The following is a 26058-nucleotide window of genomic DNA, read 5'->3' as shown; positions in this document are numbered from 1 at the left end:
ATGTATAAATGCTTCCCCCTTTTATCCACGAGGCAGATCAGATGGTTTTGAGATGCACAGGGCTCCTCAGAAGTTCTGGCTGGCTGGAGCAGTGCCTTTGGTGGTGGCCATCCTGAGCGTGCATCCTTGTACTGGGTGTCCCTCTTTCCCTGTTTCCTCCCCCTTGGAATCTTGTTCCCAAATATACTACCTAACTGCACAGAAGCACTGGTCTCAGGCCCTGCTTTCAGGAGAACCCAGGCACTTGTGCAAGAAGGCTGGCTCATTCCACTGTCAATTAATAAAGTAAAGGTTTCCGGCACACAGGAATTAAATCTTAGCCTGAGAGACTAATCACCGATCACTGCAACAATGAGCCCAAGCTGACCCAGACAAAAGTCAGGCGGTGGTGTGGCATGACTCACCAAATTGTGGAAATAAAGGTTGTAGGCAGCAGGTGTTATTTAAAAAATCATTTTATTTATTAAAACATCTTCATTTACCAAGGCACTTCAGTAGCTTTCACAAAAATATGGTTTTTATCCAGGTGAAGCATCTGCTTTTGGAGTGCCGTGGTAACATAATCATAAAAGACAGTTACACTGAACACAAAATATCTCCCAATGTTACACGACTGAAGTGAGCAACTCTGAAAGACTGTGAACACAGTTTAACTTTCTTCTTTGTAATTTTTTCCCATGATTAGGTATCACAAAAGGAACTCTTATAGTGACTTCATTTTTGGCACTCAGAGAAGTGCTTGTGGCTAAGGCTGATTTCTTTGCACAAAGGGCAATGGCAGGCCATCGCCAGAGTGATTCTGGGTTGGAAAAAAAACAACAAAGACACAAACCAGGAGGCTGAAGAACAAGCCTTTCCTAAAGTCTATTCTGAAGGGTAAATAACTTAAGCAGAAAAAGCCATAACAAACAACAAATGAACAAACAAAACACAAACATACAAAATCTACATTATAGTTTTGAGAAAAGAGATGAGTTTGCTTGCCTCTCTTTCTCACTGATACACTTCCTTCCAATCATACACCAGAAACCACAGTAGCTAGGAGATGTGATTCACACAGCAGTGGAAAACAGAATAAAAGATTCAATGATGCACCTTGTATGGGCCTGGACAAGCCCAAGGCTTTGATCAGATGTAAACAAGTCAACCCAGTAGTCACACTGAGTGGCACCAGAACTCACAAATCAATGCACTTGCCCTTCTTCCATTATCTGCTCAGTTCCCTCTGTATTAATTACCTTTAGGTTTCCCCAGATCTGTGCTCTCCTGCCTGGGGGAGCAACAATCCCATTTAATACCCCTTAAGACTAAGAAAGTGTGAGAAAGCAAACCCTCTGTGCAATTATTTGTTTTCCTCTAAAGTGCACCACTAGAGGGAAATGGGGAGAAGATTTGGGGGGATAATTAGACCTCCAGTTTTGTCAGGAGTCTTTTCAGGTGGCCTGAAATTAAGATGTAAATTTAGCACGTGCCTCTCTTATTCTTCCAGGTCCCATTGGTTCTGGCGAACAGTTAACTTCTTAGGGAGTGCCAAGTCCACCATCCACCAAATCCGGGAGTTAAGATGTATCTAAATTTGTCACTCTGGAGGGAAGGTAATGCCCTAGGGCCACATGCAACCTCTGAGTCTGGGTGTCCAGCCAGGAGCAAGTCAGACACAGAGGCAAGAGCATGAAGGGTGGAGATGTCCACTGCTGAAGGGCTCAGTGTCTGCACAACAGCACAAGCTGTTTCTGACAAGACCCTGTCCCTCTCCTCACCTTCTCCCCCACTGGATGCTGTGTTATAAGGCTGTACTTTTAACCACTTTGGAGCTTTCTTCACCATCTTTTAACATCCTTGTGTGGCTTGGAGTTTGCCTGTACTTTATCCTACAAAAACAAACAAAACTAGTGTTAGCAATGAATCTTTAAAAAAATGTCTACCAGTCTCTAAATAGTCAAACAAAACCCAGAACTGAGATGATCTCACTAAGGGGGAAAAACTCTTACAGCAGATTCTAAAAGGTTTCTCCTGGTCTCTTGCTGTCCCAGAGCTTCTGGGGTGGTGGAGATGCACATGGTGACACTGTGGTCTGTCTCAGACCAGACAGGACAGTCTCTAAGCACCTTGCCATTTCTAACCCTCTGATGGCTAAACTAGCCCACGGTGTCTGGGAGAGTTTGTAGGGAACTCTCAGCCAGGCCTGGACCCAGTGCATCAACACTGCAACCCAGCAACCCAGCACAACCTTACCCTTTGACCCTCAGCATCTGGTCAATGGTGTCTGGGAGAGGGGTGCCAAAGCTCTCTGGGAGGAACAAGGTGAGAATGGCTGTCAGGATAGTCAGACTTCCCATAAGAATGTAGGGCAGGAAGCGGTCGTAGGCACCTATGGCAAAGACAGAACTCTAAGCGAGGGATGCAGTCAGACTTGGCCTCCCTTCCTCCCTTTGTGCTCCCAGGACTCTAAAGGGGACCACGTGCCTTCTCAGCCTCTGCATCTCCCACAGTCTGAGCTGCCAGATTGAAACCTGGCACCTGGACAGGTCTCAGAACCCAGAGTTGGCACGTGCCCAGAGGTCCTGCAGCGCCTCACGGTACAGGGGAGGGGTGCGGGCTGGGAGGAGGGCACTATTCCTATCTCCCAATGCTGCATTTCCACGGAACTCGAGGTTCTCATCCAGGTACAGCAGTAACTCCTCCACCTCTCTAGATATGTCACAACCCGCTCACTTTGCCTTAAGGCCAGATAATGTGTTTCTGCTTGTCAGATTCATGTAGCATATTCACAACATGTTCTGGGTACTTTCAAGGCAGCCACCAACCCTCCCCAAAGATGTGCAGGCTGGGGGTGTGCAGGAGGGAGAAGCTGCCATGGGGAAATAATTCCAAAGAAGAGAAAAATTGTGCCCTGTTACATAAAATGGCACAAAGCATATCTTTACACAGTACAGAACCATGGTGTAAAACCAAAGTGTTCCAAATTACGGTAATTCTCAGTTCATCCATCAGACGTCTTGAATGGACATCCTTCCCTCCATGTTCCTTTTATACTCTGATTCCAAGAAGAAATTTCTTCAATTAAGTACATGGGCTCCCTATACCATGCTGCAGTTTCTTAGGACAAGGGAACTAGATTCTTTGATGGAAGGCCTGGGATAGCCAGAGCAGAAACAAAACTCTACTTATCTCACTGATTTCTAGCTAGTGCGTAGGTCGTTTTCTGTTTACAAGTGAGTGCCTCCTCCACAGTGTGCCTGGACACAGGCCCTCTCTAGGCACAGATCTGGTACTGGATGGATCCCATCTGCTGTGTGTGCCTGCTTTGCTGTTAACAACCCACCAGAGCTCATATTAAAGGCAATCAGTGCTTCCATGCCACGGCTCCTGCATGCCCCAGCCCACAGGACTTACCGAGGTAAACAAAGTAGGGGGACAGGATGCTCCCCAGGCGGGACGCTGTAGAACTGACCCCCACACCCATGTTTCTGACCACTGTGGGATACAGCTCGGCTGTGTACACGTAGACCATGGAAAAGGCAGCAGTGACTCCAAACTTGCCCACCATCACCAGGACAGTGGCCAAGTAATACAAATCTGGAAAGGCAAAGGGAAGGAAGTAGAAGGCACCAACCCACTGTACGCTGCTATTAGGCATTTTGTATCTTTTTTCCCGAAGCAAACATATTTTCTCCTTTCTGGGATATGGGGGACAGTTTCTTTAATGACCTTCTGTGGGATAAGAAGCTGTAGCCAAGATAGCCCTCCAAGTTGCTTCCTGAGAGGAGGCTGGGACCCACAGCTGTGTGAGGACATGCCCTTCTCAGCCTATAGACCACCAAAGTGAGCCTCTCAATAGCCCAAGTAAACCTGCTCTAGTCCAGAAGTCACTAAAGACATGCCTGGCGAGGGGTCAGGTGGCACCCCAGAACCGCACACTGCAGGCACTGTGGAATCAATGAATGACCTGTGGATGAATGGGGGTTCCATTCTAACTCATTTCATGCTTTCCCTCACTCAGGCCTTGATAATTCATAGGACAGCAGATCCCCAGGAATAATCCTATCTATCCTGCTCGCTGTACCAATGAGGCACAGTGGCCTGTGGGTCACCCTGAGCTCTGGTGTGAGCTCTATGTATATATGCCATGCCTGTGCAGAACACTGCCAGGCTCAGGCGCCCACACACAACCACCAGAGGCCCCCATATTCATGTATCTGGATACCATGATGGAATATGAAGGTCCACACACTGTTCTGTGAATTCTGGAAAAAGGTTGCCTCCTTATCCCATCAGTAGGATACCAAGATGGTTTTAAAAATAAAATCCACTTGAGGCACCTGAGTGGCTCAGCTGGTGAAGCATCTGACTTCAGCTCAGGTCATGACCTCACGGTTTGTGAGTTCAAGCCCCACATCGGGCTCTGTGCTGACAGTGCTGAGTGCTGCTCTCTCTTTCTGTACCCCACTCATGTGCATGCACATGCTCTCTCCCTCTCTCTCTGTCTCTCTCAAAAAAAAAAAAAAATTGGGGCTCCTGGGTGGCTCAGTCAGTTGAGTATCCAACTCTTGGTTTTGGCTCAGGTCATGATCTTATGGTTTGTGAGTCTGAGCCCCACATCGGGCTCTGCACAGACAGCATGTAGCCTGCTTGGGATTCTCTCTCCCTCTCTTTCTTTCTTCCACTTCCCCACACATGCTCACTTTCTCTCTCTCAAATATAAATAAAATAAACATTAAAAAAAAATCCAGCTAGGGGCGCCTGGGTGGCTCAGTCGGTTAAGCGTCCGACTTCAGCTCAGGTCACAATCTCACGGTCCGCGAGTTTGAGCCCCGCGTTGGGCTCTGGGCTGATGGCTCAGAGCCTGGAGCCTTCTTCCAATTCTGTGTCTCCCTCTCTCTCTGCCCCTCCCCCATTCATGCTCTGTCTCTCTCTGTCTCAAAAATAAATAAACGTTAAAAAAAAAAAATCCAGCTAATGGCCTGTGAGACCCATGCGGTGCCTGGCCCGTTCCTTCTCCATCCCTTCACCTCTTACCAGCTCCCTCCTTCTCCTCAGACATGCCAGAGTTATTCCCTCCTCAGGGTCTCTGTCTCTGCTGTTTCTTCAGCCTGAAATGCTCTATGTGTAGACCCTCTCACAGTCTTCGCCATCATTCCATCTACATCCTTGCTCATTTGCAAATGCCTGTTCTTCAGGGACACTGTCCATGACTGCTCTATTTAAACTAGCTCTCCACTGTCCTTTATTGTTATTATCAAAGGTGACCCAGTCTGCACCATATTAACCATTTTATTTACTGGTCTGTTGTCTTCACAACTAGTGTGCGAACTCCAGGAGGGCCTGGGGTTCTGTCTGACTTGTTTAATTCTGCGTCTTTAGCCCCAAGCACAGCACCTGGTCCACAGAGGCACTCCGGAGCTACTTACTGAATAAATACATGACTAACATAGGCCCAGGTTCAAGAGTAATGGGGTTGGCTCTTTCTTCCCCCTTACTCTGCAGAGGACACATATGCACACCTTAACTTGGGAGAGTTAATGCTCACCACCAGCTCTCACCACTCCCCCAAAGCCCAAGCCATGATGAGTGTCTGGTCCCAGGAGACACTTTCTCTTGATTTTGTGATGGAGAATGCAGATATGCAAGTAAGCTGTTTCTGCGTGATTTCATTTTCTTCATTAATGGGGGGACACAGCCTGGTAGAGAATGAGTGAGTCAGCAAAAACTCCAGACCACAGATGCATGTGGCCCCTACCTGGAGGCACCAGCTGCACGAAGAGGAGGACGCTACCGCCCAGGAAGAGGGCGGTGGCCATGGAGTAGCGCCGGGGCAGGTGCTGTAGCAACAGCCAGGCCAGCACGTATGCCGGGACTTCAACCACTGCCGACAGGAAGCAGTTCACATAGACATCCCCATGCAAGTTAGGAGTGTCAAGGGATAGCCCAAAATAGCCCACTGAGATGGTCATCCTGGAAAAGAGTGCGGGAGAAAGCTGGAGAAACAGCATCCACGTGCCTCCCAACCTCAACAACTTTTAAAGTACAATTAGCGCAGGAAATTCAAAACTATCCTTGCCAGGAGGACAGCGGGTTTAACCCTGAGCCTTACTTCTTAGAACAAAAGATAATTTCCTCCTAACCCCATGTTAACCCTGGACCACACCAATTTCAGAGCATTCCAAATAGAAAGAGTCCCAGCAAAAAGGCTTACATAATTCAGGTAGATTTACTTTGTTGAGAAAAAACAAAAACAATAACCACCTCCAACGTGCTTCTCAGCTTTAAAAACCCTAAGCCAAAGTACTTACAAAAGCTACTTCCCTACCCTGTGACCCCCCCGCCCCTAAATCCAGCAAGAGCAGAAGGAGCGAGAGAATGAGAAAAGAGGCATGTGTCAAGTAAGGTGTGATAGGACTGGAGGGATAAGATAAAACAATCATTAGGTCAAACATTTGGAGAAAGACCTCCTAGCAGACCCGCCATCTGTGGCTCTCAGCCCAGAGGAGGATGGACAGAAGCGGCTGACCGCAGCCCCACTGTACTTGTGGACAAGGGGAGGAGCTCCCGATGGCAGGGCTACATCATCTCTCATCTACAAGCTTCCCAATGTCCCAGGCCTGGACCCTATCCCTGGTAGGCATTCTCTCTGCTGATGACCAGCACTCTGGCAAACCAGACCTTTAGGCATTAGGATGTTTTGACTCATCTGCATGTTGAAACCACAGCTGGGACAATCAGGAAAAAGGAAGTGTCCAGGAGTCCCTGGGAAATCCAGAGGTGGAAGAGCACCTGGGTGAACCACAGAATAGGTGACTCATCACAGGCTGGCAAGTCTGTGGTGCAGGATGAATGCTGGTCCTGTCTGAGGCCAACACAAGTGTGGTGCACTGCCCTGAGGGGTCCTGGGCAATTCCTTGGAAGTGAGTGACTCACAGTATCCCCCAGGGAGCAAAATAGCTGGCTGCCTCAAAACTGACAGCTCCAGTAACAAAGGATACTGAGATGAAGCCTGCTATTGTCACCCAGCAAGCTCAGGTATTCTACAATCCCAAGGGTCTGGCCACTGAGCCAATGCTACCAAGGCACTAGGCTGTGCCCCCTGCTCTGGTAACTCACAAATGCCCTCCTGACATGCTTGGTGAAATGCCTCATTAAAAGGAGCCTGAGGACATCTCGGCTATGGGCCCTGCCTTCAGGACAATCTGTGAACATCCCAAAGGGAGGATGTTCTGCTTCCACATTCCCAGACAGTACTTAGCAGTCTCTGTAATGGGAAGGACATAACGTTTTCACTTAGCTCCTTTTTAAAGGCCTCCCCTGTCCTCGTCAGTCACTGTCTGAGGTGCAGGGGGGACAGAAACAAACTAGGGCCCACAGTGATCAAGGATCTGCCTCAGGACCTGGAGGGTTTCCCCAAAGACCCCACAGCTTCCCAAAAAGCCCCCACAACAGATTTCATTCTCCTTTTCTGAGATTCCATCAAGCTAAAAATTGCGACATGCCCACTTCTTTCACTGCAAGGCAGATCCCTTACGCTTTCTGATGACACAGGCTTTCAATTTGGTCTGAGACACATTTGCAAATGAGAGGCCTGACAGCCACTGCCAGAAGCTTTGTCAGGAAGCCTCAGGTAGGTCTCACTTACGCACCACAGAATTATGGACATGACAGTGACCATTCGGATATTCCGGGTTCGAAGCAGATCCAGAATGCTGTGGGACTGTTGTTTCTTGGAACTCAGGTCTTGTAGCTGCAGGAATGATATGACAAGGGTATGGGATGGAGAGGCTGGAGACTCAGAGATTCAATAACACACCTGAACCCTACCATCTTAGCTTTCTGCATCTCCAAGTTGGTGAGTGTTTTATGTTTCTTTCTTGAAAAGAAAAAGTGTGCTGAGTGTATCTTACGCTGCTGCAGAAGGCATCCCCAGGCCTTGTCGATGACACATCAGTGAGCAAGAATAAGGAAAAGCAGGTGACCCGTCCCTCAGGGGATGCAGCCAAGGCAGAGGCCCAGGCTGACAGCTCCTTCTCTGCCCCACCCCCAGCCACCATCGGTGGCCACATTCCAGGGAGGCCTCCCGAGCATTCCTTCCTGAGGCTGGCTCCCTGCCCTCTGGGTCAGAGAGAGAAACTGGCTGTGCACTTTATTGATTTGATATTTTTAAAGAATTAATGTTTTGAGTCCTCATACCATGTAGTTATTGGGTTACTTCCAAGGAAAAAAATTTCAGATAGAAAAACAGGAAAATTGACCTCAGCTTCACCCAGAGTAACTTCCTATGAAATTTGGCACAGCCAGGGACATTAATAAACCACACGTCTAAACACACTGATGTTGCTTTCTTAAGCAAACCCAGCTTTGGAGTTTGTTTTTCTCAAGTTAGCAGTTCAACCAAAGGTCAAATTTTGACTTTAATGGAGCCCCTGAAATAGCCTCGTTTCCTCAAAGATGTCAGTGGGGCTTATGGGTTCACCCAGACTGACCCCTCACTGAAAAGCCACCAAAGCTACCACACTTAAAAGCCCTCCCTGCCATCTACTCCCGCCCTGCCATCTGTGTGTCAGAGGTCCTTCCAGTACGTGCTGGGTGGGAGCTGTTGCTGGGCCAGCACTTAACTGAGGCCGGCAGGGCTGTTGGTGGCCAGCAGCTTCTCTGATGCCTGTAATAACTGGTCTCCCTTTCCTAAGCCCTGATCTGCACCTGAGTCCTGAGTGTTTCTCACGTTCCTTCTGCACACACTTCAGCATGACTGCTAGTGGCTGTTCTCACAGCCTTGTCTTCCCATCAGATCAGAGACACATTCCAGGACCCCATCAGCCAGCAATTACAACTTCTAACCTCTTGTGGTAGTCATGAGACTAAGGAAAACTGCCTGCTGTAGATGGTGGAAGGAGAGGGAACAGGAGGGAGAATCAAGACCCAGGAATAAGGTAGAGCCAGGAAATTACCCATGGCACATGAGAATAGGGTTTGCAGAGAAGGGTGGCATAGGTGGAAGAGGCGGATATCAAAAATGAGCTGGCTCCAAGATGATATGCAACACGAATGACTGGTGGGTGGAAGGACACTGGACATTTCTAACTCCAAACCTACTTTTGCTCCATATTTTATGTACTATTTTTTTTAAGATGAGAAACTACCTAAGACATGAGAAACAATAATTTCCCATGATGCCAACTTCATGCAAGTCCTATTACTCAGAGTGTTTATTATTCAAATTAATGGTTTAACCATATGATTGCCTAGAAGAGAATTACATAAGTATGACAACCAAAGGTGAAGGTGAAGAGATTTGGACAACTGGTACCTTCTCCTCAACATGTGAATTTGAACAGGACCTGCTGCAGGGCAGCTGGGGCTTGGGCAGAGAGAGGGCTGGGCTCCTGCGTGGTGCTGGCCTAAAATCATGGTCACGGACACCCTCTGCCCAGCTCCCTCATGGCACTTACCTCACTTGAGTCAAAGATAGTTGAGGGTGCAACAATTCCATTGATTTTGGCAGCCCTGCGGATGATGACCTCTGCCTCTTCAAATCGTCCCTGAGAGATGAGCCATCGGGGGGACTCTGGGATGAACCTGGAAGTATAAGCAATAATCTCACTGGGACAGTCCTGCCCAACAGACCAGGTGCAGCATAAGTGGAAGTGGGAAATGGGGTTTTAGAGTCTACATTTGGGGAATGTCTGGTGTTTCCAAGTGAGAAGCAAAGAGATGGTTGACACTATACCCACTAATGACCTGAAGTGTGAGCTTTTGAGTACCCTCAAGAGTGCACAAAATTTGGAGGGTCCTGCGCACCGGGACGAGATTGCTTCTTAGGCTGGCCACCTCCATTTCTAAAGAATGGTGGTGCCACCTGCTGGACACTGAGGAGAAAGGCATAAGATAAGTTCCTGAAGCCTGGCTTCTGTCCTGGGCCTGGCCCAGCCCAGACTCTTGCCCTGCTGTACTTTCCTACTTGTCCCCAGCATCCACAGAAGCTTCTGCACTGGCCTCTTAGCCTGTAGTTTTTCCTCACTTCCCACCCCTGCTGCATCCAAATGACTTGTCAGATCCCCTGCCTATGTTTATCAAAGCACCTGGGACTTTAAGATTTTATGGATCTTATTTTCTACCTCACCAAATGGACTCTGCCCTTTGGTCATGACCAGGAAGGACTCATGCTCTGCTCTGTGTCCTCTCCCACTATGCTCTGTAATGCTCTCTGCTCTAAGAGGAGCAGTGATCTCACCAACCCCACCTGCAAGGGGCAATTCCTGCCTCAGCCGCTCTGCTGTGTTCCCACTCTTGGTATGGACAGCCTCCTCTTTGCCTGTCCAAGTCCTCTATCTTGGAAGCCCATATGGAGCCTGGCTTCCTCCGTGTAAGCCAGGGGACTCTCACTTCCAGTGCTCTCCCTCTTCTCCCAGTGCCTGTGGTGTGAGGTCTTGGCAACACACAGCTGGAACCAGGGCCTAGGCAGTCTTGTCAGTCTGATAACTTCCTGAAGGTCATACTAGACCCCATCGTCTCCCGGCTACAACTTCTTCCTCTCCTTACGCTTCAATAAACCCAGCACAGGACTGAGAACAAGTCTGTTGATGTCTGGGGATTTTGTTTTGTTTCCTTTTTGGCTTTTCCGGTAGGGAAAAAACATTCTGAAACAACTTACAACTAATTTACACTCCCTGTCTCTGGGAGCCCAAATAGGGATTTGTGGCTTGCTGCTGCCCCCTAGTGAAGGCCAGGTGGAAGACATCCTGCCGATGGGCACCCCTGGGCACAGGCGACACTCACCACCAGAGCGCGGCACACAGCACCCCCGGCACCGTCAGCGCCAGCAGCAGCATCCGCCAGTCTCTGATGAAGTAAGCAAACAGTGGCAGCAGCATGTAGCCAAACGCATAAAATATGCACACTCCTAATGTGGAGAATATAATACGAACCGACTTGCCAAGGATTTCTGTTCCTGTTCAAAACAAGGGAGGAGTCATGTTAGCACTTTAATTTAGGTAATTTCCTTTTTGATTTTTTCTTACGTAATTTTCAACAGAAATGGAAGCAGCCACGCCCTAGGAAACGGTGGGATTCTGAACCCCGTGCAGTCTGAGCGCCCACTGGGGGTGCCCCACGCTGGCCTCTTAGGCTCCTCAAGGACAGTTCTACCTTGAAAATTTTATCACTTCCCCAAGCTGTAAACTAAAGATGCCACGTTAGGCCTCAAAATGTAATCCTCATGTGAGGAAGAATTTATTAAAGGGGAAGTCACTATGAAGGATGCACATGGGGGCTTAAAGGAAATATTTTTAAGAAAAGATTATTCTATTAGACGTGAAGAGAAAGAAATAATCCTTTCAGTATACAACCCAAGGAACCCAAAGGCCAATAAGCTAGAGTTGGATTCCTCCAAGCAGTGAGAGTGGGACTTTCAGTGAGAACAGGCCAAAGTACTGCAGTGTGTTCTTGGAATTAAAACCCTAAACATCACGAGACTAAAGTCCATTCATATCAATTCATTCTTTACGGTCAGTTTCCCTGGACACAATGCTTTACAGAAGAGGCAGTTTTCTTCCTTGGCAAGCCTACCATTCATGGCCCTTGCTCCTCACATCATGTCTCCATCTTTCCTTAGCAACCTTAGCTCTGGGAAGGCTCTTTTTTTTTTTAACAGATGATCTTGGGTGAATTATAGTAAAGTGGCTATTGAATACTAATGGGGCCAAGGGCCACATCTCAGAGACCAGAAAAGAACTGGAATTCAGCCTTCAGGCTACCGTGCTCCTAGTGACTCAAGGCTGGGCACTCAGAGGACTCAATTTCACTGCCTACAAAACTAGGTTCAAGCAGTGCTGGTTGGTGTTGCTACAGACCATTTCCCCTTGGGGGACATCATAGCTATCTCCAGAGAGTGGGTGGTGGGATGATGGTGAAACACAGGATCAAGTACTCAACTCCAACTTGATGGCCATACCCAGGACAAATGCTGCCACATAGTTGGAGATCTGGCCCATGCCCACAAGGACAAACAGTACAGCAAACATCTCAAAGTTCTTCGAGAAGATCTGTAGGAAGCTGAAGCCTGTCTGCATGCCCATGGTCACAAACAGCACGTTCTTCCGACCAAACCTGGGAAGACAGTGACAGAGATCCAGCTGGGAGGAGGTGGCAGAAATGGGCTCCACCAAGATGGGCTTCCCCCAGAGCTCTCCAGGGAGGGGCTGTGGACAGTGCTGCCAGGGTGCAGTACAAGGACAGTCCTGGTCTCCAGTCCCTGTGCTGTTACTTGCCCTCCCCACTCCCCAGGACCAATGTTCAGCCCAGGAACAAGGACTGCCCCCAAGGTAGTCCCAGAAATATGATAATGATTGCAAGGGGTTGAAATGTATTCATTATGCTTACACCCATACATTCAGAATGTAGCTTTTTACAAGAGAACTGGTTTACTTTGGAGGATGATGGAGAAACAAGTCATTTTAAATGAAGACTGGTAAATAAAGAAAAAGAAACAGTTGTCACATATCCAAAGAATGTCAATAGGAACCAATAATAGGTGAGGGGAAATATCATTTTATGAAAGTATTCCAACTATTAAATGAAAGAGAAGTGATAAAATTAGAATATCACCATATTACAATCTTTAATAAATGGACAGATTTGGGAATTATGTTTCAGTGACTGCTAATGGTCTTTTTATGAAAAGATAACTGAATACTGCATGCATGATTTCTAGTCTCACTAAAGGGTACGAACCTGAATCTGATCAAGTCTCTATATCCAACTATCAATATGCAAGAGACACAGAGAAAAGAGGAATATGCTGAAGTGCACCCTGAGTATGCAATCAGCAAAATCCAGACGAGAAAATTCTACAGAGGAACAATCCAGAGTGCAAGAGATAAAATATACGGTAAAGAAAAGGATGGAGGCAGAATCCCTTAATCAAAGTAGACTAAAAGACATATCAAAAACTTTTTAAGTGGCCAAGACTAGACTTGTGTTTAAAGATGCACATCGGAAGGATAAAACTACCAAAAACCCACAAGGAAGTAATTAGTATAAAAGTCAGGCTGAGGGACACGTGGGTGGCTCAGTCAGTTAAGCATCTGACTCCGGCTCAGGTCATGATCTCACGGTTTGTGAGTTTGAGCCCTGCATTGGGCTCTGTGCTGACAGCTCAGAACCTGGAGCCTGCTTCAGGTTCTGTGTCTCCCTCTCTCTCTGCTTCTCCCCCACTCATGCTCTGTCTCTCAAAAATAAATAAATGTTAAAAAAATTTTTTAAGTCAGCCTGGTGGTTACCTATGGTGGAGAGAGGCTGTTGTACTTGAGACAGGACATGTGCACGGGGGCTCCTGGGTGGCCAGCAAGGTTCTATTTCTTGACTCGGTGGTAGTTACAAGGTTATTTCCCTGGAATAAGTCATCAATCCACCACACACTTGTTCTGTGTGGTTTTCTCTATGTTCATTTAAAAAAAAATTTTTAACTGTTGGTTTTTTGGGGGGTTTGTTCTGTTTTAAAGATAGTATCACAGTCAGAGAGGAACAAGTCAACGTATTTCAACCAACCTAGCAGGTTCAGCTGGAGTCTGGCCAGGGCTGGCTGATACCCATTTTCATTCAATGAATGTTTACTTGAACCTCAATTATATACTAGGCACTAGGGATACTTCTGGATTATAAAAAAAAAAAAAAAATGTTTCTACCCTCAAGGGACTTACAGTCTACAGTTGGTGGGACAGACAGTAATCACATTCTAATCAAACAACCACACTACTGAAAGTACAATTACACATGGACACAAGCGCACTGAATGATCACCACTCAGGTTCACAAGGGATACAACAAAAGAAACTATTCTGGCCTGGGACTAGGGGTTGGGGACGTGGGCATTCAGGGAAGGGATCCCCGATGATGGGGAGCTGATGAGGCCCGAAAAAGAAGTTATTACTGACAAAGGGAAGTAGGCAAAAGGGACCAAGCATTCACAGTATAGTGGAGGAGACCAACATTAATCAGATAACACCTCTTATTTACCAATTTCCGATCAGTGCAATGGAGAAAAGGCACAAGGAAGCATGAGTTGGCCTTCATGGTTGAGGAAGGTCGGGGTGATTGGGGAACACAGAGAAGAGCATACACAAGTGCAGCTGGAGGAGACAGGAGGACATACACAGCCAGCAGCCAGCCTGAGTGGCGTCAGCTGTTCAACAGAAGGCTGCCGGGGTCGGTGTGTGTGTGGGGGAACCAAACCGCACAAGGCCTTGGTGCCATGTTAAAGAGTTTGGTGCTTGTCTCCAATGAAACAGGTTTAATGTTTGTTTTTGGTGCTAATGGCATCCAGTAGGTAGAGGCCAGAGATGTTCTAAACATCCTAAAATGCCCAGGATAGTCTCCCACAACACAGAATTTTCTGGCTCAAAATATCAATAGTGCCAAGGTTGAGAAACTCTGGTCTAGAAGGAGACCATCTCCCCCTGCATTGTTCCATAACAAGAGTACCCTACACACAAACCTAGGGACGGCCCCTTCCTATAAGGAGACAGGGATAACCTTTACCCATGCTTTCCCTTCCCATGGGTTCCCTGGGATGGTAGGGAAGAGAAAGACCCAGGGAATCCTTACATAGCACCAGTTTTTGGCAGTCCAGGGCTGGGACCAGAAATGCTTACTCTTAAAGTCTGTCAACAAAATGTCAACCACACATATGTTAGAAAACCAGGAAATATCTGACTACTTCTTTCTAGGGCTATGCCCTCTTGTAATTCACACACAAGAAGGTAACTCGGTATCTTCAGGTAAAATGCTGTGACAACCCAGGATTATTTTAACTGCTCTTGAATTTCAGGCTTATTAACGTTCTAGAAAGGAGACTAAATCTTTGCCCTATACAAAAAGTTACTGTTGATACCCTAGACAAGTTGAGGGCATGAATCTACTGCTCTGAGGTCATTTCTTTGGCATGAGGTCATTTTTTTGAGCCAGCTTACTTAGAAGTAATGAGATCAGAAACCGTCCATCCCGCCGAGCCTGGTGCCTCCCATAGGGGTGCAGACAAACTTGAGAGGTGATGCTAGGAGCTGAAGGCAGGGCTGCACCTACAACAGCTACACTTTTAGCCGCTTCATTTACTTGACATAGATGACCCTACTTAAAAGAAGTCTGCTCACGTTTTTTACGTTTTTAAAATACTGCACTTGCCCTTTAGAAGGCTAAGGTAGTCCTCAATGTACTCATTAATTTTCCTTCTACTGTTTGCTTGGGATCACATCTGTGGAACTTGAACACTTTCCTCAGGCATTCATGGTGTTCCTGGTAATCAGGTTCTCAGGCTAGCCCACAAAGATCTACTTAACCCATGACATAGTTGACCCAGAAAAATGCACTGAGTTTCAACTTTGAACTTGGGGTACTTCCTTCTTGATTTTTACATCAAGGAAATTCCTCTGAGTCTTAGCTGCCACTCAACCCCGTGAGAGGAGATTTCCCACCGACCAGCCCATTTGGAAGGTCTCAAAGAGCAGTCCTGGGCAGCCCCTGTTCTCACTCTACACCCTTCCCAGGCAATCTCCTCCACACTCGGGGGCTTTGCCAAGGGTTCTACGGAGCTGACGATTCCCAAATGTGTTTCTCCAGCTCAAACCTCTCATGGAGCACCATAGCTGTACATCCAACTGCAGGCTCATTTCATCCACTCAGGCCTCTCCCAGTCACACCAGATTCAGAACACTCAAACTGAGCTCCACTCTTCTCCTACAGACATGGTCCTCTTCCAGAGTCCTTTGTCTCAGAGAAGGGCTCTGTTGTACAGGCCCCAAATCTTCCTTCCTCTCCTGCATCCAACACACAGCCAAGGGCTGTTGGTTGGACCTCCTACCTCTCTTCTCCATTTCTACCACTGTCAGCCTGGTCCAAGCCATCATTTCCCACATAAATACTGTGACAGCCTCTTATGTGGTCTCTCCACAACCCCTCTTTCTCCCTTTCAGTCCTTTCTCTGCAAAATTATCAGATAATCGTTAAAAAAAAATACAAATCTGATTATACCACACTCCTGTTTTTACAAAACTCTCAGCTCCCCACTACTCTGTGACTAAAGCCCAAATTCCTGTCCATCAGCTAAGCTTGGCCTGCTCTTCTGCTTGGGCCTCCATGTGTCATGCTTCCTCTTCATACCACACTCCACACATCCACCACAGAGGACTTTTTTCCAGGTTCTAAAGTGTGCCGTCTCTTCTGGAGTCTAGGCTTAAGTACAGCTCTCTTTGCCCAGAATGCTCCTTCCTCTCTGCACCCCTTTATCGCTGGCCAGTTTCTACTCATCTTTCAACTCCCAGCACATTGTCATCTCGTCGGGGTAGTTTCTCCTGGCCTCCTCTGTCAGACTCTCTTAGCTTCCTGTACTACTTCTCTGTATCACTTACACCACAAAGGACAAGTACATGCCTCAATTGTTTAGTACATTCTGCCTTGATAGAAGGAAAATTCTGGAAGAGCAGCGCCCGAGAACAGTAGTCCACACAAAACAGAGCATCAAGGCTCTTTGGGCCCAGATCCTAGCTCTGCCACTTGCTGGCTTTGTGACTGTACAAGTGATTTAACTCCTGTGGGTTTAATTTTCCCTGTCTGTAAAAATAAGAGTAAGAATACTTCCTACTTCATAGGGTTATGATGAGATTATTTGTTCTTTCTTTTAAATTTGTACAGTGCTTATGAGAGTGTCTAATACATCTTAGGTGCCATGTATTTGTTAGATAAATATAAGTAATCAACTGATGCTTGCTGCTAGATTAAAGATCTAGGGAAGCAAGGTCTTTCCTCCAAAAGAGCAAGTGTCTCAGGCTCGTCTAGAATTGTCAATCAGTGGTCATGGCCCACCTGACTCTTTAATGCTCACTGGTGACTGCGGGAATTTGATCCTTTTCTAATTTTTTTTAACTTTATTTATTTATTTTTGAGACAGAGACAAAGAGCATGAGAGAGAGAAGGGCAGAGAGAAAGAGAGAGACAGAGAAGGAGGGAATCCCAAGCAGGCTCTGCACTGTCAGCACGGAACCGGATGTGGGGCTCAAACTCACAAACCGTGAGATCATGACCTGAGATGAAACCAAGGGTTGGACACTCAACCAACTAAGCCACCCAGGCACTCCGACCCTTTTCTAATGGCTAGATGACACTTGGGAAACACAAATCTAGTGAGAAATGCATTTATTTCTCATGAAGAAAGAATTCTCAGGTAAAAACAATAATCTAAACATGCCAGAACATCACCCTGAGTTTGTGCTATGGGACAATATGACTTTGTTCTTTAAAAAAATTTTTTTTAAATTTATTTTTGAGACAGAAAGAGACAGAGCATGAGCAGGGGAGGGGCAGAGAGAGAGGGAGGCATAGAATTCAAAGCAGGCTCCAGGCTAGGAGCTGTCTGCACAGAGCCCAACGTGGGGCTCGAACACACAAAACATGAGATCATGACCTAAGCCGAAGTGGGACACTTAACTGACTGAGCCACCCAGACACCCCTGACTTTGTTCTTAAGGTAGGATGACATTCTCATCCTGAACTTCTCTGTTAAACCCCAACCAGCTAGGAGAATGCTGGGACTCCACTGGGTGATCCAGTACAGCCAAGGACCTTGGTGAAGGCTATTCTCACCGTGGGCTTCTCCAACAGACCTTGGAGCCCTAGGGTAAAAAGACAGGGTATAATGGATCCCTCTGAGGACTTCATGGAAACTATGGACCTTCCTCCAGAAAAAAATGCTCATATATAATCTCTAAAATTTTGCATATAATTTCAAGAGTAGGTGAACTCCCTAAGCCATGAATGGAACTTGAGTTAAAAACCTTGGAATTACACAAATAAGCTGCTTACGGGCCAAAATAGCACATTTTCTGCTTGTTGTGAAGTAGGTAACATAACCAAAAGTCTCTTAGCTAAGAGGCACCATCCCCATGAACCCAAGAGTTCTGCCTGTTATGCCACTACCAGCTAGTGAGATCTCTCACCATGCAGAGAGAATGATGGTTTGGAAAATACAGAGGTGGTCATTCATTGTAGGCCTTAAGATGTACAAAAAATTCATCTGCATGTGTGTGGTGTCTACCTCTCCAAAGCTCAGGGACACGAAAGAGTCACCTAGGGAAAGCCAACTAGGCTGGTACAAGAAGTGAATTATGGCATAATTCTGGTTCAGTGGGATCATGGATATAATTCACTCAGATTGTTCTGCTAAGCAAGAATTAGAGTGGAGGTTGTTGGGTCTCTTTACCTGGTATGGAGTATATACTATAGACACAGCTTCCTCTTCTTTTAAAACACAAGGCCCTGGGCTGAGAGACTATCATTTGAAGTCAAACGCCAGGTACGTACATGCTCCTTGTTCGGTCCAATGGTCCCCTGCAGCTGCAGGAGACAGACACCCACCTTACCTGTCTGAGAGCTGCCCCGAAACGAAGGAGCCCACCAGCACACCCACGAAAAACAAGGAGACCGTGAGTGGGGCCTTCCAGTCGTCCTCACACACCAGGTTCCACTGTAAGGGAGCAAAGGGACATATCACTCACTTCTTTTGTTAAATGTTTTAAATTTAAGATTTCTTGTTAAATTAAATGAGAATATCCTGCATCCCTGCAGGTTCTGTTTACATTACTGCACAGGTGCATGACCTCATTCAGGCAGGCAAAGGCTCATGTGGGCAGCGAAGCAGAGAGGAGGTTGCCCCTCACAGGGAGAGTGGGCCCCTCCCATCCTGTTTTTCATGGCTTTCAGCTCCATTGTTTTGCTACCAATTTGAGGAGGGGGGGACAGGTAGGGAGCAAATACTGTGGCCTTTCATGGTCACTTCTAAGAATCTGTGGATGGGGCAGGGTACTCTTTCTGTGGGGTTGAGGCCATTAGGATGAATGGCACAGGAATGGGTCTAGAGTGGGACTCTGGGGCTCTAAGAGTCAAGGCATCCAGCAAAGGACTGAGGCCAGACGGCCCGGAATGCATCATGTGGATCTGTTCTTGCAGCTGGACCCAGGTCCCCACTCTGGGCCAGTGAGCCCTGGGATCCTTAATGCTGTGCCAAAAACACTAGGCCAAATTACAGCCAAGAGCTCTGAGCTGGGAATCAAGAAACTGGGTTTAGCTTCTGCTCTACTGTTAAGTGGTTATCAATGTCAGGTAAGATTTTCCTCCCTCACTGTGCCTTAATTTCCCCATGTGTAAAACAGGGATCGAGGTACCGAACAGGCTGCTCCGCTTGAGTTTCCCAGCTCCCAGTGCATAGTTCCATCTATAGTTACCATGAAAAGAGATCTGCAGGCATGGGGAAGCAGCTGAACATTCAGATGGTGGGTTGCCCCAGCCTAACAAGGAGCCAAAAAAAAGAGAGGAAAGGACAAAACAAAAAGCTTAGTGGTTCCCAGAAAAATGTTTCCCAGAACAGAGAAAGATGGTGCTCAGTAATCACCAAGAAGGCTGCCCTCCAGGAATGCAGACCCTTGCCCGTCTGGTGCCAGGCTGCTGGCCTGCCCTCCATGGAGCCTGCTGGCTTCCCAGTAACAAATGCGGGGGGGCGATGTGCAGCTTCCAAGAAAGCATTTCTTCCAGGCCAGTGACGGGGAAAAACAAGTCTGCTTCCCTGCCCCACTGGGCATGTGTGCACATAGCCTCTGGGCACCTCAGAGGGGTGTGAGGCAGTCCATGAAGAACCCCCACAGCTAACAATAAGGGTTACTTGGCCACATAACTGGCTCTCCACTCTGGAATAAGCATGCACCTTGGATGGGCTGAGAATGGTGTGGTGATCCTCACTGCAAGGAAGAGGTAGCAATCTGAAACTCAAATCTAGAGAAGTTTAGGGGCGCCTGAGTGGCTCAGTTGGTTAAACATCTGACTTTGGCTCAGGTCATGATCTCAGGGTTTGTGAGTTTGAGCCCCCCTTCTCTCTCTCTCTCTCTCTCTCTCTGTCCCTCATGGGATTCTCTCTCTCTGCCACTCGCTTACTTGTGCGCTCTCTCTCTCTCTCTCTCTCTGTCACACACACACACACACACACACACACACACACACACACACACAAATCTAGAGGAAGTCCAGATTAGCAGGAGGCAAGGATAGAGGAGCACCAAGGTCCAAATACTCAGGCAGCCCTCCCACCCCCGCAGCCTCAGTGGTGCTAGCACCTAGATACCATCTCTCTTCTAGGAGGGTGAGTGCTCCCAGGACAGTCCTCATACAGACACAGCTGCTACGTCAGGATGGGAGTGACCAGGGAGTGAGAACTGGGGGACTTGGTAATGGGGCGCAAGCCTCTGGCTCTTAGGTGTCAGAGCTTCAGGGGCCAGATTATGACTACCGCAGCTCCTGACTATGATGGGCTCTATTCCCAGCCAGCACGCATTACTTTTGTAGCAATGGAGATGCAAAACTGAAGAGTCAGTAGCTGCTTCTCAACAGGATTCGCATGAGGGGTGGGGACTGATACAGCTGAGCTAGACTGGAAATCCACAGGGACTTCTATAGTGAGTTCTGGAGCAGTAGACCCCTCCCCCAACAATGTCAGGTCTCCTGATACAGGCTTATAGGGAATTCTGTGCTGACAAGGCCAGGTGTTACCTGAAACCAGGTCAGACTATCCCCTGCAGGAGACAAGGTGTCTGTCATGCTCATCTTGGGATAGATTCCCAGGGCATCTCTCCAGTACCTGCAGCCTCAACCCCACCACTTGGTCCAGGCTGTCCTTACTCTGGGCAAGTGTGTAACTCCTTGGAGTAATTGGGCCCTTTATCCACCACTGAAGATTCTTAACAATCCTCAGGACCTGGCTTTGGGCCCTCCAAAAGCAAACCCGGGTTGACACTTCCTTCCTACTGGCCACAGACAGCCTATGAGTAGGGTCAGGAAAGATAATAGGTCTCAAAAAATGAACACAAGGGCAGCCATGGACTAGATCCTACCCAGCCAACCCATTCAGCCAACCCAACCTGTCAGCCACCAGGATTGCAGTGGGCTCCAGGATTTGGCTTGCATCCTCTTTAGCAGAGGTGGGCTGAGAAGCCCTTAGAGTCCAGGCTACGTATCCAAGATTTGTGTTTGCAGAGCAATCTAGTGTTCCTATCCTGAGCTCGTGGCTCCCCAGCCGTGACTAAAGCAGCTACAGACTAGCTCATGGATGCTTCCTCTTGGTTCGTGGGATAGGCTGGTACTGGCTGATGATAGCAAGTCTCAGTGTTAGAACTAAATGTGTGTTTAAGATTCAGGTCATGAGTCTAGCATTGTGACCCCTCAGCTGGGTGAGCTGTGAAAACAGACAGCCTGAAAAAATCTAAGAGCCACTCTGGCAAGGGTCCAGACTTGCCATCCTTCCTGTTCAGAAATGTGCCTCTCTACTGGTGATGGTTTCATGGATCTCTCTCTCTCAAAGCTTTTCAAACTGTACACTTTACTTATGTGCCATTTATTTTCTGTTATTTACACCTCAACAAAGCTGTTAATGTTTTTTTGTTTTAATGTTTATTTATTTTTGACAGAGAGAGACAGGGCATGAGCGGGGGAGGGGCAGAGAGAGAGACACACACAGAATCCAAAGCAGGCTCCAGGCTCTGAGCTGTCAGCACAGAGCCAGACGCAGGGCTGGAACTCACAGCGAGATCATAACCGCGAGATCATGACCTGAGCCAAAGTTGGACGCTCAACCGACTGAGCCACCCAGGCGCCCCAAAGCTGTCAATGTTTTTAAGAAGAGAGAGAACTGTGTCTCTTGTATGCAGTATATAATTATAGCTGCTTCTCAGTTATGGGAAATAGAGATGTGATGTAGATCCCTGGGACTAAATGTTCTAACCTGTGAGTTGGCTGGAAGGGAAAAAAGACAGGGTCTGTGCCCATAGGGCAGAAATTCTTCCTGTGATGTACCTGGCCTGACCGCATCAGTGGTCAGACACGCTACGCTGGTAAGCACCACCTGTTACTGAATGCCATGTGTTCCTACACACATTTCATCCTGCCTCCTGCTGCAGTTAATGGCAGATCCTTGCCCCAAGGCTGTCTGGGCAAGGAGACAAAGAATTTGCTGCCATATCCTCTATATAACACCTGGCAGTGCTCTACAGAGGAGAGGCTATTTGGTACATAGTTGAGTGAGGGAATAGATAAATAAAAGGGCTGTTAACTTGCAACACCACAGTATCTTTTGGGCTTGGACCTTAGGCTTGGCTGCTCAAGGCCCAGATGAACCCTGAGCTTCAATGTCTAGAATTTTTTTTTTCTTTCTTTTTTTTTCTATTTAACCCCCTCTCTGTGTCAGCTCTAAGAACTTTAACCCAGGGTGTCGGTTCTTAGCTAGCTAGAGCAGGGCTCAATCTGACCACTCATGTCTAGATGGTTCTACTAAGACTGTGTGTACAGGGGCCTCAGGGACCCAACAAGTAACTTCTCTGGTTGCCATGAGCTCCAAAGGCAGGGCTGAGGGTCTGCTCACTCACTCTCCCTTGAGTGAGACATGTCAGCAAAGACCTAACAGTGAGGCACAAGCTCCGGGTCTTTCCACACTGAGTCAGCCCAGCCCTGCCTCCCCGGTTGATGTGGTTTTTCCTTCAGGCAGGCTTGTAGATAGCAGTGAGGGCTGTCCTATCTTCCAAGACTCAGTACCTGAGATAAGACTGACAGAAAAGCCAGTCCAGAGGAAGAGACTTTCCAGGACAATAAGGAGTGAGTCAGAGTATTGCCATGGGCTGGGGCAGGAGGCTTCAGAGAAGCAGAGAATGGCCAGAAGCAAGGAAACACACATGACTGCCAGGTCTTAGCTGAAGACACCCTAACTGATGGGTGCCAGAAGAGCTAGAAGTTTCTCAAAGAATCTTTCTGGCTGCTAGCTGGGCTAGAGAAATACCAAAAAGCAGGTGGGCCAGGCAGCCTGAGAAATCACCCAGGTTTCAGAAGAGGGGTAGTCCTGAATCAAGAAGCACTCAGATATTGGAGCAACGCTGCAAGGTGGGGTGGCTGATTCTCTAGTACTCCAGGAATGACTGAGGGGCAGGGAAGAGGCCAGTCTAGAAGCACAGGGACCACCAAACTATTCCCGAAACATTCCCTTTCATCGCATTCCTTTTCACCTCCTTTCCGCCAATCCCAACACCTTGTCGCAGATCCATTTAGGGGCAAGACACAGTTTGTGGGCTGGGAGGTTACATTTTCTTTAAAATATTTTGGTCAATGCTTTCTGACCACCTCCAAGTTTCCCTTCTATGAATTAAACTGTCCTTTCCTTCTTTAGCTCTCAAACTTTAGACAACATTTCTTAAGTTGTTCATTAATCCATTCACCAAAAATTTCCTCCAGTACCCTGTCTATATCCAGCCTCATGTCAGGGAGATGCAAAGAGGTAAATCTACCACAACGTTTAGTACTACATGTACATACTTGATAACTTCAACAAGGAAAAACAATTAAACAGGAGACCTACAGTTTTCATCTTCTGTTGAAAAACAAATAGGAATTCAATACCAATGTACTTATAAACACCTCTATGTATGATTTGGGGCTGAGGGCAGGCTTGAAACTTTATCAGACATGGAACTGTCTGCAGTGATCAGCAGGCCAGGTCCAGGTTGGAAGACAATGGGTCTTAGAAAAATGGAGCCATCAGAATGTTAATGCAATAGCTTCCAGGGGTGACTATTCACCTAAGAGGAACAAACAGCCTTGGACTTAAGAGTCAGACATTCCAGAATCCCAAAACAAAGGGCTAAGTAATGTATTAACCTTGTCTCCTTGCAAAGGCTGAAAATGTGTATGTAGGTAAAAGAGCACGCAGCTCTTATGAAACTGCCAAGACAGCTAAATAAATAGGCTAAATACAAAAAAGGAAAAGCCTGACATTGGCAGCAATGTAGCTCAAGGACCCTTCCACTATAGTCGACCTTTGGGAGCTCATCAGTGCCACCACCAGTCTTAGCCCAAGACAGGATAGGGGCAGTGAAGCAAGAGCAAATGAGTAGGGTAAGCCAAGGGACTCTAGAAGTCAGGGTAAAATCCAAAGAGATGCCATGAGCTTCTCGTGAATTCACTGCTTCCCCTTTCATTGGGCAGCCAGAAGCAGAATTTGCAGGGACTCCTGTGTCATGAAGTATGGCTTCCCCTTGGTGGCCTCAGCAAGCAACCTGAGGGACAGCCTCTGCTTTCACAACTCACTGGCTTCCAGGGGTGTGACAGACTTGCTTATGACGCTAGGAGCGAGGACTTGTAATGACTAGGAGTTTTGATTCTCTGCCGACTCTTGGGTCACAAAGCACTGTCAGCTACCTCCATTCAGTGCCTCTCTTGTCAAGTATCAATACCTCAGGACAGTGGAATGATATCACTAGCTGAGAGATCCCAGTGGGGCTCAGATCACACTTCTATTACATATACATGGCAGTAAGGAAGCACAGATGCTGGGGACATCGAACATCCAAACATACAGAGCACAGGTGTGCACATCCATAGACACAAGAGGCTCAAGGCAGTGATCAGACTCCCTTGAAGGGTGACAGCCTCCAGAAGCAACATAAAAGGAGCCTCCAGAACCCCTGTGGGCTTACAGGAGGGTTTGATGCCATATCAGGACCTGTGCACACTCCCTTTTAGAACTCTCCCTGTGAACCCTGCCCTCCTTCCAGGTTGTTTCCAGCTGCTCCAGACTGGAGCTAAACACTCCAGATTCAGCGAGATGCCATTGCCAGGAAGCTTTCTCTCATCTGTGAATCCCTGATCCTGACACTTTGTGAACCTGGGCACCTAGGTGCCTATGGAGGACTCTTTTCACTGCTCTGCTAGTTCATTTCTGCTTGAGACCCCAGGGAGTCCAGTATCTGAATAAGATGCAAAGCACATCTACAAGCATCCGTTAACGTGATGCCATACATGTAGTACTAATGACTGCAGGGTCACTGGGGGAGACAAAGCTACCCAAAAAGGAAAATCCAAGGGGTTGGGGAATAAGAAGCACCCCCCCCATGCTTCCTATGAACTAAAGTTGTATGCTTTAAATCTGCCCAACGACATGGCCTTCGAATATTCTAAAGCATTCCAGGTGAACAAGTCAGCCTGAATGGATGTTCAGATGAATGGGTCCTATAATTCTGGTAACTAAACATAAGCAAAAGGTAAACAATCCCTGATAGGGTATGACTAGACAGACATTTTGGATGAGGGTGGATGAGGAAAGAGTAACTGGAGAAAGGAGCACCGTGACTATTTTATACACATGCTTCCCTTAGTTTTACAAGTTCTTAAGAAAGGAGTGTTTCTCTCTGAACAGATGCCAAGTGGCTAGAGAAAAAGCGGTGACAGCCCCTTGGCCCAAGCTCTGAATTTGCTCAACACCCCCATCTCCATCTAGAAAAAGTCTTTGATTATTCACGGTCTTAGAGTATCTATCAGGGACCACCGTGGCCTTCTTGGCACCCTCTCCAAGGTGGCCATTAACATAGGCGGCTAATAGGACACTCGTGCTGGAAGGGGCATGGTCTGGTTGGAAGTCACTTCTCAAAGCGTTGCCTGGAGGATGCCCACTTTGAGGTGGATAGTGTATTGGGAGAGAGAGAGTGACAGCATCCAGCGCACACCTTGTGGGGTGCAGTGCGAAGGTCCTCCCCACGTCCTCGGCCCCGGGGCTAGTACGCACCTCAGTCACGATGGTGGACAGGTAGATATCCTGGCTAAACTCCCAGCCATCCAGGCAGCTCTCCTGCTCCAGTTGCTCCAGATCTAAGTCGCGCCCCGGCTCCAGCCCCAGTGCCGAGAAGTTGGCGATCGCCGCGAGCCGGTAGCGCCGGCAGCTGTGAGGCACCTTACGACCGTCCTGCAGCCGCAGCGGGATACTGTGGTTGCGCCACGCGCTGCTCAGGTTCGCGGTGTCGGGCACCCGGCAGCGGTGCTCCGGGGTCGGCGTCAAGAACACGACTGACATTCCATTGAAGCCGTTGGGGATGATGCTGGCGCTGAGCAGGAAGAAGATGAGGCGCTGGAAGGGCCCCCACTTGCCCAGGAAGGCGGTCACCTCGTCGTAGTCCCGCATGCCGCCTTCGGCGGCCAGCGGCGCGCTGCCCGGGGTCGAAG

At 47.8% G+C, this 26058-nt stretch overlaps 1 protein-coding gene across 1 annotated transcript; it reads right to left on the bottom strand.

The window, feature by feature from the left end:
* Positions 1-371: 371 nt before the first annotated feature.
* Positions 372-26058, bottom strand: LOC125935469 (solute carrier family 22 member 5). Its single transcript, XM_049649140.1, has 10 exons — positions 25625-26058; positions 18399-18502; positions 11942-12096; positions 10768-10939; positions 9441-9567; positions 7635-7735; positions 5741-5955; positions 3397-3579; positions 2236-2371; positions 372-1871 (listed from the first exon to the last, which is right to left on the bottom strand). Exons 1-10 carry the CDS (start codon positions 26015-26017, stop codon positions 1784-1786), a joined length of 1674 nt encoding a protein of 557 aa, XP_049505097.1. The 5' UTR covers positions 26018-26058; the 3' UTR covers positions 372-1783.

This window comes from Panthera uncia (assembly GCF_023721935.1).
Source record: "Panthera uncia isolate 11264 chromosome A1 unlocalized genomic scaffold, Puncia_PCG_1.0 HiC_scaffold_17, whole genome shotgun sequence".
Taxonomy (NCBI): Eukaryota; Metazoa; Chordata; class Mammalia; order Carnivora; family Felidae; genus Panthera; species Panthera uncia.
This window is presented reverse-complemented; position numbering and strand designations above follow the sequence as displayed.